General features: G+C 40.4%; 1 protein-coding gene across 4 annotated transcripts in view; it reads left to right on the forward strand.

Annotated features, from left to right (window-relative positions):
* The window catches only part of PACRG (parkin coregulated), a 499665-nt gene that overhangs the window by 315172 nt on the left and 166477 nt on the right, over nucleotides 1–18016 (forward strand). For all 4 annotated transcript variants that reach the window (XM_084625175.1, XM_084625176.1, XM_084625177.1 and 1 more), the window contains one exon: nucleotides 11042–11213. In XM_084625175.1, the coding sequence (XP_084481301.1) occupies nucleotides 11042–11213 (172 nt within the window). The remainder of the gene's footprint in view (nucleotides 1–11041; nucleotides 11214–18016) is intronic.

Consider the following 18016-nt stretch of genomic DNA (forward strand, 5'->3'; position numbering starts at 1 on the left):
AAATTTACAGACCAGCTGCTTGAAACCTCCAGGGAGGAATTTCAGTCATATATCACTGAAGTCTGCTTTGTAGCCAAGACATCACTGAGCAGTTTGCTGCTCTAGACCTTCAGGATGTTTATTTTCATGTGGCAATTTTGCCAAGCCACAAAAAATTCCTCTGGTTTGTCATGACAGATCACCATTTTCAGTACACAGTGCTACCTTTTGGCCTCTCTTCTTCCCACCCGTGTTTTTTACCAGATGTGTGGTCGTGGTGACAGCATACCTCCAGAAAGAAAAATCCATATCTTCCTGTATTTGGACAACTGGCTATTAAAGGACACGTCCAGGGAAGAAGTTCTTTCTCATGTACACTTTACACTGCATTTACTCGATTCTCAGGATCTCATCCTAAACACCGGGAAATCAACATTTGTTCCCACTCAGAAAATCAAGTTCAGTGGGGCCCTAGTACTCTGAGTTTCAGAGCATTTTTGCCAACTGACCATTTTCAGACAATTCACCAACTTTGCCTCTGTTTGCAGGTTCAACCTTCCATGACAGTTTAGACATGCCTGAGGCTGTAGGGCCACATGTCCACTTGCGTGCAAGTAGTACAGTTTGCAAAATTGTCTTTGCCCTCTTCAGATGTGGTGCAGGACAGTTTACCGTCCAACTCCTCACAGCCTTGGACACATTGGTCCATCTACCTCTGCTGGTCAGGGCATTCCATTTGTCTAGCCCTTACCAACCAGGACTGTTGTCACTGATAGGCTGGAGAACACATCTGGGATCACTGGAAGTTCAGGGTCTGTGGTCAGAGTAGGAAGGACTTTCTGGGGCTTAGTGCTTCACATACATTGCAGTGGTACTGTCAGTAAGTATTATGTGAACAGGCAAGGGGGAGCACACACTACGGTGCTCTGCCAGAAGGCAATCAGGCTGTGGCAGCTCTGCATTGAAGAGCATATCAATCCTATAGCTGATCGCTTGCCCAGGGTCCAGAATCATCTCGTCCAATCAGGACTATCTCAGCACGTTTTTTAACCTGGCCCCGGAAACAAGTGTTCTGAGAATCATCTTTGCAACTTAGGGCATCCTGATGATCAACCTGTTTTGCTACAAGAGACAACAGGAAGTACCATCTGTTCTGCTTTCAAGGGAGCCTTGGCCCAGGCTCCCTGACCGATGCCTTTCATCTCAACTGGCATTTGGCTCTCTTGTATGCTTTTCCTCTGATCCTGATCATTCCACAGGTTATCCTGAAGCTGAAAGCGGATCAGACCAAGATCATTCTCATTGTCATGGGGTCCACTCATGGCACCTCCTCCTGGCTGTCCTGGGGATTAGCTCTGCCAGGTGCTGCCCTCTTTGGCGGTGTCCCTACCCATTGTACTTTCTTACCCTGTGGGTCCCTCTCTCTCTCTCTCCAGAAACTGCAGCCTCCTCTTTGTGACTTGATCCTCTGGCCAGGTCACTATGTGGATTCCCCCTTTGGGAGGCATGGGGGGGTGGGGAACAAAGTATTTCTGGAACAATTTGTCTGAGGCAGACCGCCTCGGACCACCACTTTGCCTGGTCTGTGCCACATACTTGGTGGTTGATAGGAGAACCCAGCGCTGCCCTCTGTTCCAGGTTCCAGCTAAGGGGCCCTCTAATCAGCAGCCAAGGTCTACACTCCCATTCCTTGCTGCTTTTCCCCTAAGCCTTCTCTTCTCTTCCTGGCTCCTCTTGTCTGGGCTTGCCAGCATCCCAGCTGTCTCCTCCCAGGGAGTAACTGTGACCTACCCTCTATAGTCCCAAACATAGCTCCCTTCTCCCAGGGAGTGACTGCACCCTACTTCCCTGCAGACCCCTTTCTGCTCTCAGCTCCAGGGCTTTGAGGAACAGGGGCCTCTCCTGTTCCTATCCAGCTGAGCCTGCTTCCAATTAGTGGTCCTATGTAGCTAAATCTCTCCCTTGCTCACTGCGTAATTGGTTGATTTGGGCCTGCCTGGCCTAATTTAACCCTCTCAGGGCCAGTATGGGGAATACACCACATCACACCTGGCATGGTCGAGGGAGTGTTGATTCTCCAACTTTCTTGTGCTATTGATTCAGCCTCTCATATCCCTTCTTCTCCATCCTGACCTGCTCAGGCAGAATCACAGTCACACCCTGCATTCCACACTCTGCTCCCAATGGAATTCAACCGACAATGGCTTCTATCCAGGACATCTTGGAATACTCACTGTGTTTTCAGTCATCAGGCCTTGTGCTTAGCTCTATGAGGGTGCATCTGGCAGCAATCTCAATGTTTCATCCCCCTGTTCATGGGAAATGAGTTTTTTCCAATGCCATGGTAGTTTGATTCTTAAAAGGACTTAATCTCCATCCCCTGGTCTGAGAGTCAGGTCCTTTGTGGGACCTTAACACAGTAGTGGCAGCACTGATGAGTCCTCTGTTTGAGCCTCTGGCATCTTGTCCCTTTCCCTTTTTGTGTCAAAACTGCATTCTTGGTTGTGGTAACATCCACAAGGAGAGTCTGTGAGTTGCAGCTCTGATGGCAGAGCCTCCTAATGAACTGTTCACCAAACACAATGTGACTTTATGGCTGCTCCCATATTTTCTGTCTAAAGTGGTCTCACGGTTTCATTTGAACCAAGCAGTATATTTGCCTGTGTTCTTTCTTAAGCTGCATTCATCCCCAGAAGAACAGCATCTCCATATGTTAGATTTCAGCTGATGTCTTCTGCCTGAATAGGACTAAATTGTTCCATGGTTTTCCTCATCTGTTTGTGTTATATGCAGATCATGTGAATGGGCAAGTGATCTCTTGACAAACAATCTCTAAGTGAATAACATCCTGTATCAAGGCTGCGTATGAAATAGCTTCGACTATGCCTCCTTAGTGGCTGTGAGCTCATTACACGACATTTGCAGGGCTGTCAGGTGGTCATCGATACATATGTTGATGAACCATTATGCCATTAACGCATCATCCACAGCTGATGCAAACTTTGGGAAGGTGATCCAGCAATCCATATTTTAGATGGATTCTGAGCCCAATCTTCTGTGAGTACTGCTTGTGAGTCACCAAAATGGACTACCTGGCTACAGCTACTCAAAGAAGAAAGTTACTTACTCTTACTGTGGTTCTTTCAGATGTGATGCAGATGTATATTTCATGACCCAACCACTGTCCCATCTGCAACAGAGTCTATTCCCTGGGTGAGCGGTGCAAAGGAACTGAAGGGAGTCCAGGTGGCACTGCATCATATAGCCAGGGGAGGGGCTATGGCCATGAGGTGTGAGCATTGCCTTGTACAGGTACTGCTAGGCAAAATTCTCCAGCTCCACCTAAGTGGAATATACATCTGCATCACATCTCAAAGAACCACAGTTACAGTAAGTAACAGTTACAAGTTGTTTTGGATATTACCTTGTGCAAATTGATTGCAACACAACCCGATTTTTAAAAAACACTGCCTAAAATGCTCTATTTCTTTGCCTCAGGATAAAAAACAGAAGAAAGTAGATGGGTTGCACTGGAACTGTTAACCTACAGTTGGAGATGAAACCAGCATGGATTTGGCAGCCGTCTCGGCTGCGAGATAAGGCAGCAGCAAAGTAAGGCAGGCAGGAAGCAGGAACAGTCAGTCTGTGGTAAGGGGTTGTGTTGCCTCATTTTGCAGGGTAGATATGGGTGGAACCTTCTTCTGTGAGTGGGAGCTGTAGCTGGGGAATTGACAGGGCACATGTTACCAACAGGGGAGAGAGAAGAAGAACTAAACATTCGTCAGTTTTCAGTGCAGATCCTGGTCATATACTCCTCCTTGGTGTTCTTAGGATTAAATGTCATTGCATTCCACCTCTTTTTGAAAAGTGCATTGGGAGATCATAAGCATAGAAAATACTATACAGAACTAAATTATGTTCTGTCCTATTGTATTAAATATATTGAAACAGTTTCTCTCCCTAACATTTCCCAGCCACTTTATTTTTTTGTGATATCATACTTTATAAACAGATTGGGGGGAAATCATCTTGTTTAATTCTGTAAGGAAAAGCTATCTGAAAAGGTCAGGTCATTCAGCTCTCACATTATCTCTTTTGCAAGTAACCCCTTAGTTATAAATTATATTTTAAATTAAAAACTAGCAAGTTTTTAATGTTATATTTTTGATGATTAATACTTGGAAGGTATATCAGAGCTACTTCTTCCAGGACAGTAACACACAATGGACAGAGTATGTTGCTTTATTTAATTTAATTACGAAAGGCAGCTATTTGCTTTTGTTCTACTTTTCAGAACATTAATACCTCTGCAGTGTGTTGAAAAGATTCTAAATTCATCTTGGCTTCTGTTGTAAGGATTACCATTGGAGTGCCTAAATAATCTTTCCCTCTTTCCCTTGTTATGTTTCCTTTAGTGCCCATAGCTTTTTGTCTTCTGTTGTGCTTTATAGTAGATATTTTATTATAAGATATAAGCTATCGGTGTGTCTACTTCCTTTTTTTTATTTTGACAATACATTAAATAAGATACTAGAGATAATTCAAAATAAAACTCAGTAGTGAGTGGATTTATGCACTGAGGCTATACATTAAGTGTTAAAAGATGAGTGGAGATTGAAATGTTGGAGAATATTTCTGGCTGGGAAACTGGAGAGGACTAAAGCTATGGAGTATAGCAGTCAGAGTAGAGATGTGAAGAATAAAAATGACATGCAAAGATACTACATCTGAAATTGCACTTGCCCTACAGTGGAAAGATACTGTGGGTCAGCAGTAGCCATTCATTAGGTGAGGTTAAAGCTAGCTTCCCGTTATAAGCCCAAATTTCAAATCTACTCCCATTAAGAAACTAATGCCCCTGAAAATTCACATGCTCCATCTTTTCACAGCCAGAATTTTTCTGGGAAGTTTAGGAAAAAATCAGAAAAGGAACTTGAAAGTTACTGTGTTTAAAAAATGTCCCCATCTTTGACTTTTTGAAAATTCCAGGCACCATTCACAAGCACCAAAATTCACATTTCAATTAAAACCACCAACAATAAACAAATACTCACTATAATTGGTAAGGAGTGAGATTTAATCCTGGAGTAAAGGGAAAAATTAATGTATGCCACATTAAGGCTATGTCTACACTAATCTGCCAGCCTGCTTATCACTCAGGCTGAGAGTTTGCTAATTCATATCCTACCTATCTAGTATGTTAAGCTCAGTTTGCGGTTTTGTTTATTTACTAAGTAATCTGCTTTGAGCAGTTTGCTATCACTTATAATCACTTACAACCTATCCTTCTGTAGTTAAACTTATTTTATTTTAATCCAAACCAGTGTGTGTTTGATTAAGGTGTCAAGGGAAAATCTCAGCTTGGTTACCACAAGTGTGCATGGTCCTCTTCACATTGAGGGAGAGGTGGACCGGATATTAAACCCATAAACTGGCCAGATTTGACCAGGGCAGGATGGTACTACTCTGGGGTCCTACGCTGGGAGGCTGGTGGTTAGAGAGCTTGCATGTAACTGCAGCTGGGTGTGTCCCTACCTGTGTGAATGCTGATCAAAGTGCAAGCTTAGAGGGCTTTGCAACTTGTCACAGCACCATTGTGTGAGAGGGAGTCCAGGATGGCGGGTCAGAGGGCTCAGTGGTACCCCAGATCCAGGTGGGACCCCAGAGTGAACCGGTATTTTCCTTCTTTATCTAATAAGGGGTGGAAAGGTTAACTATTTCAAGCAAAGATGTTCTAAATTACCCATAAGTACTTTGGGTAGTTGGCAAACTGTAATAGATCTACCAGATGCTTTAGCATTCTGCCTGTTCCTATTATCTAAGCTATATCGGGATCAGATGTTTTGTATCTTCATCTATCTGCACTGCCTCAACTATGTTAAAAACAAAAGATGAAAAAAATGAAATGAGCAAAAGATTGGAGAGCTCTTGACATACTCTGTCCTTCTCAGTATAGTGAACCTTGCTTTGCACAAGACTAAAAATTGGGCAGAAGGAGCAGATTACAACAGAGGATATTTCAGAGGAACAAAGAGCACTTTTTTGATATGCAAAATTTGGGGATTCTGCATTGGGAGCATGAACATAAAGAAGGATTTTCAGGTCAGTGACCCCAAAGTTCTGGAAGCCCCACATACTTTTTAAAATGGCATTATTAATAAAGCTGTACCAGTGGCAGAGATTCATAATCCCTTAATTATTTTGTTGGTCTTCCTTTTAACTGTTTGGTGAAAATCAGCATTTTTTTTAATTAAAAGGGGCAGATTTTTAATAAACTCAGATAACATCCTAGATTGTGGTTTGTTTTATATATAGTGTAAGAGATTACTTTTAGGTTTTGTAACTGGATAAATGGCAAGGCCTTACAGAATCTCCTTCCAAGCTCTGAGCTGACAGATGAGAGGTGCTAAATCTTCCAGACCCTCCATCTATCATAAAGTATGTTCTTTGTAAATCTTTACTGACCCTTATCCTCATCTCCTGTTTGCCCATGTATCTCTCTATCTCTCACACAAGCACTATCACTACTATTTAGGGGAATCCTAGAGGGAGCTGGAGGGAAAAGTACAATAAAAAAGGGGCGGGGGGGAGGCAATAGCAGAAAAGAGCATCATTACACTTTTCTTGCCTATATTTTACCAAAACGAATATAAAGAAAAATTGATAACTATGGTATAAAGGCTGGATGATATAGTTGGCACTGGCATACAGGTATGACCACAGGCAGGTACAGTGTATGATTCCACAGATCTGCACTATAAGGTCCCTGACAGACCCTTTTCAGAGTGCTTAACTAATAGCAGTGTGCACACACATCCATCTGATCAAATGACCAAAACCAGGGATATAACAAACCCACTTCCTCATTATCTCTATTTTTGGCCAACCTGTACACTTGTGGAATACATGCCTGACCACTTGTAGATAGTTTAGGGAGTTTTAGATTTCTCTGTTGAAGCTTGTTCATTTTTATCATGCGTTGCATAGTCTGGTTGTTAAATGTTGTGGGGTTTTTTGTAGAGTTTAGAACTTTGTCTACTCTGGCAATTGCTGAATAAACAATAGAGTTTAAAAGGTGTTATTCCATTTCAGACCAGCGTCCCAGTGCTTGCAATGCTTGGATGAAGACATTCATTGAAGTGCACTTAAAATATAGCACATCCTCTTGCAATTAAAATTACTACACCATTGAATATGATGTCTCCAGGAAATCAGATCCAACTTGTAGGCAATGTTATCTAAAAACATATTACATTAAGTAATCAGTTGAGATCGATTTTTTTGAAACTATATGGGAATGTAAGCCCTACTTGTTTGTGTGTCTGAAACAGTAGCTTCTAAATGCCAGGGTTGCTTTGTAGTGTATAAAATTTAAGTATGATGGATTGAAGAACTCCCATGATTTATTTATCAATTCGGGTCTTCATTATCAAACCTCTGTCCCTTGAGTTCTGTCCAACTGCCTTGCTTTCCTTATTTAATGGATAGAAGAGCCAAGAAGCTGTTTTTTTAACTAGTTACATTGTTTTTGTCTCATTTGGAATTTTTCCTTTAAAGCTTAAATTTGTAAAATAGTCCAAGCATCATCTATCTTCCATGAAACATTTGCAGGTTTTTAATACAGATGTTTATAAACTGTGATCACTCTTTATTGGAATATATTAAAATACCATTAAAGGCCTGACCTAAACTTAGAATATTCAGAGGTAAGGTTGCCACTGGAATCTATTTCTATCCAGATCTTACAATTTATACAGTGCCACCAGATCTTACAATTATACACTGCCACCAGTATATAAAAAGTTTATAACAACTATTGAGGATTCTTCATAAAACCCAAAATTGCAACAATGTCTTGGCAGTTTTTGAGCATGTTCAGCCAAGAATTGCAGCTTTAACTCAGAATATTTTTGTGGGTGGAAGCAAAAAGAAAGGATTTTTTGAGCATAAACAAAAAATTTGCATTTTTCTCAGTACATATGTATAATAGCCACTTTTCAAAGCTAAACAATAAACACAAAAGCAAAAGGTTTCACACCACAGAATTTAATGCAAAAATATTTCTGGCTTCCATATTGTAGGAGGACATTCAAGTCTGCAAAATCAAGAAATATTGGCTGTACACTTGGTCAGCTGAAGTGCTACTAAGCTAAGCCACTGAGAGGTTGAGAGCCAACTAGGAGTGAAGATCACAGTCAACTAATCTCTCCTTCATAGATAGAGATATATCTATACATCCTGTTGTTCGTGATTTTGAAGAAGTTTTGTAATCCTTATCAAAAGTCATATGCTGTATTTTATTAAACCCAGAAATCATATTCTGCTCAAGGCTGAAATATACTTCTGATGTAACTGTAGTGTGTAGAGGTAACACGAACTGGAGTGCTTCCGAGAGGCTAATTATATGACTTGGATCAGGTCACAAAATGTTTTATTTATGGCAGCGGCCAGTACCATTGGCTCAAGTAGCTATTGTACATTTTTTTAAAAATATAATGCAATGAAAATATAACAACCAGTATTAAAAATGACCAACTAATACATCCACTTCAGAAAACACAAAATTAAAGATGTCTAGTAAGAAAGTAAAGGTGGATATTCCTTGCCCCCTAGACAGATGACAGGATTGTTCTGCCTCTTGTTGGTCATTTCCCAATACCTACCATCTCTGAACCTTGAAGGCTTTCTGCTCACACCACCATTTCTTACCATATATCCCAATAGTTCCTTCTGTAGTGGCTAGTTTGGTTGCTGAGTTGGATCTCGCACCTGGAGCCTGTATTTACTGTTCCTATTGGTTTCTGTTGTCAGGGACTGGGTGAGCAAGTTATTTTTGCCAGCTCACAAGCACTGTTTAGTAGCAGTATGGATGTCCTTAAGAAACAAAGCCAGCGTCCATCATTTTTTAATTTAAATGTTTTCTGTTTCTGCTGTAGTAGAAAGAAAAGGAGTACTTGTGGCACCTTAGAGACTAACCAATTTATTTGAGCATGAGCTTTCGTGAGCTACAGCTCACTTCATTGGATGCATACCATGGAAACTGCAGCAGACTTTATATACACACAGAGAATATGAAACAATACCTCCTCCCACCCCACTGTCCTGCTGGTAATAGCTTATCTAAAGTGATCATCAAGTTGGGCCATTTCCAGCACAAATCCAGGTTTTCTCACCCTCCACCCCCCCACACAAATTCACTCTCCTGCTGGTGATAGCCCATCCAAAGTGACAACTCTCTACACAATGTGCATGATAATCAAGTTGGGCCATTTCCTGCACAAATCCAGGTTCTCTCACCCCCTCACCCCCCTCCCAAAAACCACACACACAAACTCACTATCCTGCTGGTAATAGCTCATCCATTCTCTGTGTGTATATAAAGGCTGCTGCAGTTTCCACGGTATGCATCCGATGAAGTGAGCTGTAGCTCACGAAAGCTCATGCTCAAATAAATTGGTTAGTCTCTAAGGTGCCACAAGTACTCCTTTTCTTTTTGCGAATACAGACTAACACGGCTGTTACTCTGAAACCTGCTGTAGTAGAGATATTCAGAGTTGATTATGATGTATGTCCTCTAGACAGAGACAAGGTAGGTTGTCCTTTTATTGGACCAACTTCTGATGGTGGAAAGTACAACCTTTCATGGTACACAGAACTCAGACACTCTTCTTCAGGTCTGGAGAAGGGAATCCGTGTCTGAGCTCTGTGCAGCTCAGATTTTACCCTCTGTGTAGCTCAGGTTGGTCCAATAAAAGATACTACCTCGCCTACCTTGTATCTCTCATATCCTGGGACCAACACGGCTGCAACAACGCTGCAAACAACTGTAGATAAATATCCTGTTTAAAAACTCTGTCAAAATAGAAATTCCATTCCTGATATCAGTTTTGGAAGCTGTTAGCAGAGAAATGACAACCATTTAATATGTAAAAATAACACATAGCCCTAAGCTCAGTCTGTTGTTTCATGAGCCAGTAGGACCGAGGAGCACTTTGAAGGCAATACACTCCATTTCTGGGGAGAGCAAGTGCATCAGTGATGAAGCAGCTTTCTTATCTATGCTCAGAATGGCATTAACAGATCTGGGGAAGTAGCCTCTAGCCTGGTCCCCTTTGGCTAGAGAAAGTCTGCAATACCAGGCCTCTGAGGGGGTGACAGAAATAAAAGGCAGAAAAGTCTGATTATTTTAGAGGACACCACCTCCTTCTAAAAAGACCACAGGTGGTAAGGTTATTGCTCCATCAGGATACTCTCAAACTTTAGACACAGAAGGACAACAGAAATGGGTAGGATTCCTCAATAATTTTCTCTTAACCTGTGTTATTGCTCTTAATCATTTACTAATTAAAAATGAGGACTATATTCAAGGGAACTGTAAACCATACATATATTGCATTCCTATAAAGTTATGATTTTTTTGTTGGTCAGACAGATTTTATTTGATCCATTTTGTATCTCAAGTTAATATATTAAGGCCAGATTTTGCCACTGTTGCTCAAACTAAGTAGTACTTTTTTCTATAAGTAGTGCCACTGGAATCAGTGGAACTATGCATACTGTAAGCTCCTATTTACCATGAGCAAAGATAATGGAATGTGGTCCTAACTTTACTAGAGTACTCACATACTGGTTTTAGACACATGCATTTTATGAGAGTCTGGAAAAGACTGACAAAAGATTGTTTGTTTGTTTTTATTGGCAACAGTACCAAAAAGAAGTCCAGGAGCATGTTCTTCTTAGCTCTCCACTTTAGATCTAGTGGTTAAGGACTTAAGAATTTCAGCCATCATGCCAAACGCCATACTTGAGAGATGGTGATATCCTACTGTGACACACTGACTTTATTATTGCATATTAAAACTCTTTGTGAATGTGGCATGAGGTTAAGGTGACCAGATAGAGAGTGTGAAAAATAGGGACGGGGGAGGAAGGTAATAGGTGCCTATATAAGACAAAGCCCTGAATATCGAGAATGTCCCTATAAAATCAGGACATCTGGTCACCCTACATAAAGTATATCAGTCACCCTCATTCAGTTTGTTTCTTCTGTGTGCCTTCTCAGGTGGAGATTGAGAAACTGGACTATCATCACTATCTGCCTCTGTTTTTCGATGGGCTTTGTGAAATGACATTTCCCTATGAGTTTTTTGCTCGGCAAGGAATCCACGACATGCTGGAACATGGGGGAAACAAGATTCTCCCTGTCATTCCTCAGCTCATTATCCCAATAAAAAGTAAGTGAGTATGTGGGAAAAACCCAGAAATGAATGTATATAGTGTTACTTTTTGACAAGTAGCTAATTAAGCAATAAAACAATGACAGGTTGTGCATTTCCAGGAGATTACTGGAAACCTGAGTAAATGGTGAGGTATGGGGCCAGAAGGCTTTCAATCACCTAATATGTGATTAGCTATCCCAGAGAAATGTGCTGTCTGGCATGTATTTTTCTTATTACAGAGTGGCTTTTGGTATTTAGAAAAGTGAAATGAAGCTTTTACTTGATTTTATTATATTTATTAAATATATCCATCTATTTTATAAAATAGCTCATCTCAAACGACATGAGAAAATAGCAGAAAAAGGTTGGGAATTTTTTTATTTTACGGTTGTATTAACTAGACCTCCCCTTCTACTTATACGCACCATTCTTCCTTGTCCCCTCCGTTCCCATCACATTCCTCGTCAACGTGTCTAAATTTGGGCTACTGTTTGACTCAAGGATGCCTCATTTAAAATTTTTGTTGTTTTAAAAAACATTCCATTTGGAAGTGTTTACAGTTTCAAAAACAGATCTTTATTGAAATGCAGTATGACAGTCAGAAAGTTGTATCACTTCAGGTAGAATGCTGTTGAAACTCATTTCGCTGTAAACACCACATCTAAGTATACGTTTCCTAATTTTGCCCTTTCCTGTTTCTTCAGCCCAGTAGTTGAGCAGACCATTCTTCTGCATTATCCTTCACCTTCTAGCATGCATTTTGACTTCTGCAAAGATTCTTATTGTATTCAACCGTCCAGCCAATAAATATTTCATCGGATTCCCTTGAAATTCCATCAGCGCCTTTCCTTAATTGATCAAAGTCATTACTGCCAATAAACAATAAAACAGCCCTCCCCACTCAGCTGTTGTCTCCACTGCCTCCACAGGAGGATGGGATCAGGACCTCAACCAGAGTTCTCCCACATGGAACTGTTGAGCAATAACTAGTTAACCCTTAGTTAAGCAAATGTATATTACATGGGGAAGATCAGAATCTCTTCATGTAGACAGGGACTTAGAGTGAAAGTGGAAGCTTCTCTTTTTTCTCCAGTCTCAGAGTGATAGCTTGATTGTTCAGTCAGAAAGGCTGTAACATGAAATTGTTATCTGGCTTATTTTGTGGGGAAGATTCATTCATTCATTTCACTCAGGAGGGAAAGAGGGGTGGGATCCTCTGGGTGAACAGAGAGTAGATTCACTTCTGGAATACTGCAGGATGAGCTAAGTCAAGCAGAACTCTGGGAACAAGAAAGAGAAGCTGCCGTTTAGTTGGGACCTAATATCAAAATACATGCATTTTAAGGACCAGGATTGGTCTTTTATTTACCTGGATATTCTCCTTTTTTAAAAAAGATTAATTAAACAATGTCTCTAGCTGTACTTTAATGTACTCATAGATTTTGTTTGAGGGGATATAATTTCAAAATGTCAAAAGCAGAAATTGTTTTAAAAGTGACACAGTACTGTAGGAACTAAGTGCAAGATGGTTCAGGCTCCTGAAGGAATTATGAAAACCTTCCAATCATTGTTTTAGTTCCTCTATTTGAGGAGAGAAGCTATTAAGTGAGGAGTTTTGTCTTTTTTTTTTCATTTTTATTAAGTATTTAAAATTGTATTGTCGGTTATCAAGATATATTTGAATATAGGAAACATTCAAGTATGTTTTTAGTAATAAAACATAAAGCTTCTTGAAACTGTGTAAGCATCTGCAGGAAGGACTCTCTTAACACGATGGCTGCAAGCTCTATAGTCAGGACTTAACAGAATCCTAACGGGACTGTGGACCCACTGTACTTTTAAAGTGACTACGCAGTAGCTTAATCTATACACAATTTTCAGCCTCGTAGAGAGATATCAACATATAAATATATATGTGGGACTGAGAGAGAGCTTTTTAAACAGTGTCATAATTTTGTTGAGTCAAACATTCAAGAACACACTCATTTTCTGTTTTCAGTTTTATTTCAGTGTACCGTCATTCCTTTTATTCATTTTTATACCTTTTATCAGTTTTAAAATTTGTGAAGTCCATATATCTTTTACTAAGAAAAGCTTTCTCCTTCATTAACACCAACATTAATGTCAAAAAGGGCATTGTCCTCTCAGGCAAATAGAGTAGATACCTATAATAGACTTTAAATTTGCTATGAGCAGGACCGGCTCTCGGCACCAGCAAAGCAAGCACTTGCTTGGGGTGGCACAATTCCAGGGGTGGCATTCCGGCCTTTTTTTTGCTTAGGCAGTTGCGCTCTCAGAGCTTGGGGTGGCAAATTTTTTGCTTGGGGCGGCAAAAAACCTAGAGCTGGCCCTGGCTATGAGTATGTAGTGTAGTTACAGCTATAGATTTGTGGGATGCTGCTACCTCCACAATAAACTCAGTTGTCTTTTGAACTCACTGCAGTCTCTCAAGTGTCCTCATCAGTGAGTTATATCTGACTAATCAGCTGTCTCCTAGATCACTGCCATATTGCCACTGGGTGGGGGAAAGAGTAAAACAAATGGAAAGAAGATTGTTAGGCAAGAGTGTATTTTTGGGAGTGGGAGAGAGTCAAATAAGTCTATAAATAGAAACTTTTGTTAAAAAAAATTTCCCTCCCCCATGTACATCAAAGAATACCAGTGAGGTGCTGCTTTCTAAAAGACATTTAAAATGTGGCATAGCAATACTGTATCATATTTGTAATGCTTTTAAAGAGCAATTTATCCTTCTCCTGCCCTACATGTTCTTGCTTAACACAGTTCATAATTTTGACTATTACAACCTCAAGCTGACAAATATTAGTTAATCAACATATGAAAATCACTTCCTTCATAACAATTTCTCTCGAATAGGATAGCAAGGCAATGTCTGAAGAGAAGCAAGATAGTGATAGCAAAAAATTGAATCAATTCATTACTCTAATGCATGAACAGGATTAAAATAATATGGACGAATGCAGGTTAGGTCCAAATATAATTGCGTTTCATCATTTCACACCTTTGAAAGACTGTCTGTCCAAACTCCTTGTAAAAATATTTTTACAACACTTTATAACAATAATTCAACAACATGGAAGAAATTCAGAACAAGAATGAATGACTTGTCTGGAAAGATTAAAATATATGTCATCTTGCAGTGACTAAGTAGGATGACACAGTCTACCAGTACAGTTAGATGGGTATAAAAACAAGGTAAAACAAATTATTTAAAGGTGTTCAAAATAGATACACCGATAAGTGATATCATCCAACTAAAAGAATAGCAGGAAAAATTTCCTAAGAGCAAAGTCTGTAGACCCTTCATTATCTTCCAAGGGAAATGGAGAAAGCCCCATTGCATTAATCATCTAGACTGGAAATGGATCAAGCATTTGAGAATATGCTGCAGGAAATTTTCCTGAGTTGGCCACGAGATGGACAAGTTGACCAAATGAGAGGTGGGTGAGTGCTTCACTCAAGAAGTGCTGGAACACAAGTACTGGAACTGCCGTAATGCGCCGTTTCCACTCACCAGAAAAGTGGTGGAACAGTATCCCAGAGTATTCCAGCAGGACTCAAGCACTGCAAATGAGTCTTTTCCATCTCTATGTTCCATGATAAAGTATACATTTCACAAAGTCACACTGGAATAATTCTCCCCTCATCTGATCGGAAAAACTCATTCTTCATTCCAAATTCAAGTCCCCTGAATCTCTAGAATAACTTCACAAAAAAGTATCTTGCAGAATTACTGTGCAAGTTATAATGCATAACACACAGCGAAATATCTTCATACTTGTGAGGCAGGAGAATATTTTTATCCTCATATTACCAATCGGGAAAGCAAGGTAGAAAATTATTAAACTTGCCTCAGGTCACAAGGTGTGGCAGAGATAGGAATACAATCCAGATCTCTCGCATCTCTGGACTGTGCCCTAGAAAGACCATCTGACCAAAACAAAAATTTACCATGAGAGCTTTGAATCCAACATGAATTCCCAATTTGTATCCATTTATGTATTCAGGCAATAATTAAAATAGTACTGCAAAGACCCTGTTTCTCGATTACTTTGTTCCAATGTTTGGCACAGAGATGGGGGACAAACCTGCCTTTAAGCAATATTTGTGTTTCCTTATTTTCAGTTACAGTAGCCCTGAGGCTGCACTAATTTGCAATCAGGTGGATCAAGGCCCCTAGTGGCCATGGGCTGCCAAGAATAGAACAAAACTGGATGACTATTATAGTATTTACTTAGCAATGGAAAGCTAGTGTTTTAGATTTCTATCTAATCATTAAAGGAGTATGTAAAATTTCTTTTTGATAGCTATTCTGTTTCAAAATTGTTGATTTAAATTTTAGATTTGTCAGAATAAATTATAAATAACATTTGAATAATAATATACAAAGATGTAATGCACAATGACTTACTTTAAGAAGCAGTAACTGCACCCATGTATAGTTCACTTTAGGTGTTCCGTAGATGCCTGAGAAGCTGTCTTTGTAATAGATATTTTATTGTACAACAGAATTCATATTGCTCTTTAAAAATGTAACTTAGATGGAAATACTGCTACAACACAATTTCATTGACAAGAGTAAATTGCTGATTGAGTCAGAAGTGAACCAGTTCCATCTCAAACAGTCGTGAAATTTTAGTCTGAGAGGCTGTGTTACCATGCTCAAACATTTCTGCTGTGACAGGCTAGATCACAGATATCTTAAGCTTTGCTGAAACTCAATTTCACTAAGGAAAAATAGCTTTTTATAGGTTTTAGATATAGAGAAATATGTGAGAAAAGAGCTGAACAGTCCTCCATAGTCTGACCTACAGCGTCCTTTCTAATGTCCTCATAGATCTCTGAATTAATGTGGATTGTTTCCTCTGACTCCCCATTGTATTGATTTGTAAAATGTTGGTTCATTTCATGGGCGATAATATAGTTTTTAAATTTAGTATTAAATCAGGGTCACTGTTGTATAAAGCATGTGAGGCTGTAGTTGTTACTGTTAGCCACTATTAAAAGTGGATTTGCACTGTAGTACTATTTTCCCTTGGATATCTTCACATTATTGAGTAGCTTGGTGATATCTTACACCTCCCTCTTTTGCAGAAAGCTTAAACCATATTCATGCAATGTGCTCATAGATCTACCTTCCTTAACTGGACATTTTTACCCTCCAATAAAGTATACCTTTAGTAAATTGACTAATTTCTGTTTAACTATAGGCCTAAAGAAAAAAATCCTGACTCTATTAAAATCAGAGATTGAAAACTAATTCTGAACAAACTTCCTCTTTTTTGAAGACATGGCTTGCATTCAAAGAAAGCAAAAGTCTTTGATTTTTGTTTGTTTCCTGATTCTGAAATATTGACGCATTTACATCCAACAGTTGAAAAAACAAAATGTATGTTGGCAATTACCAGGCTTAGATTGGATTCTGCAGCTCAGAAAATGTTACTTCAGCATTTCCAGATATTGTAGCGGGTTTTTTTCTTATTACCTCCAATCTTAAATTTACTTCCATCCTCTAACCACTACAAAATTTCCTGACTTGTTCCACAGGAAAAGCTTCATCCAAAACTGACTGTCATCTCACACAGATTTAGAGGGTGAAATCTGCAAATTAATTGTATCATCCAATAAGCCTTTAATACTTAGGAGGGCTGGGGTTAGAAATAGAGTTTGTGTGGTAGGACTTTGTGTGGTAAAAATAGAGGGGAGAGGTAACTGCACGAAAATAGGGACAAAATGGGAGAGGAGGAGGCCAAATCAGGAAAAGGGAATGGAAAGAAATATTAGCCTCAGGGAAAACATGGAAAAAGACTGGGGAAAAAATTCAGCAAGTTAGAGGGGAAAGTAAGAAATCAGATGAAAAGGGAGGGAGAACAAAGGAAGTTTAATAATTTTTTAAACTTATACACTTAGCTTTGTACAATATTTTGCTATCTGTATTAAAATATTTGTGTACATGAACATTTTCCCAGCTTTGGAAGAGGAGGGGTTGACACTCCATCCTACATCTGGCCTTCTTTGGATGCTATAAAGCACACTTGTTTTCTTTCTGAAAAGTTAACGAATGCTATTGGAAGTATTGTCCAGGTAATAAATAGGGAAGGATTAACTGCTTTATTAAAATCCATTCAAGATATTGTCTTGGTGGTAGAGGCTGAGGATGTCATCTATATTGCAACTAAAAACCATGACTGGCCCATGCCAGCTGACTTGTACTCACAGGGCTTGGGCTGTGAGCTGTTGGAGCTTAGACTCCAGGACCCTGTAAGGTGGGAGGGCCCTAGACAGTGATGAGCTGCCAAAATCTTAACAACCAGTTCCCTCCTCACCCCACGAGGGGGTTGTGGCCCGCTCCCCGGGGACTCCTGCCCCATCCAACCCCCCGTGTTCCTTGATGCCCCCCCCGGACTCCTGCCCCATCCACTCCCCTCCCCTGTCCCCTGACCACCCCCAGAACTGGGCAGGAGGGTCTAGTGGGCCACCATAGTGGGTGCCCACCCCACCCCTAAGAGCCAGAGGGACCTGCCAGGGGACGAGGTGGGGAGTCCCGGTGGTGCTTACCTGGGGCGGCTCCCAGGAAGTATCCAGCAGGTCCCTCTGGCTCCTAGGGTTGGGGGAGCGTAGTTATGGGGGGAGCAGGGGGAGTAGCTGCTCCCCCCACTGATCACATCAAAAGTGGCACCTTAGGTGCTGACTCTGTGGCTGCTCCAGGGCTGGAGCACCCATGGGGAAAATTTGGTGGGTGCAGAGCACCCACCAGCAGCTCCCCACGCCCGGCCCCAGCTCCCCTCCGCTCTACCTCC

Source organism: Lepidochelys olivacea (genome assembly GCF_965140295.1).
Source record: "Lepidochelys olivacea isolate rLepOli2 genome assembly, chromosome: 3".
NCBI lineage: Eukaryota > Metazoa > Chordata > Testudines > Cheloniidae > Lepidochelys > Lepidochelys olivacea.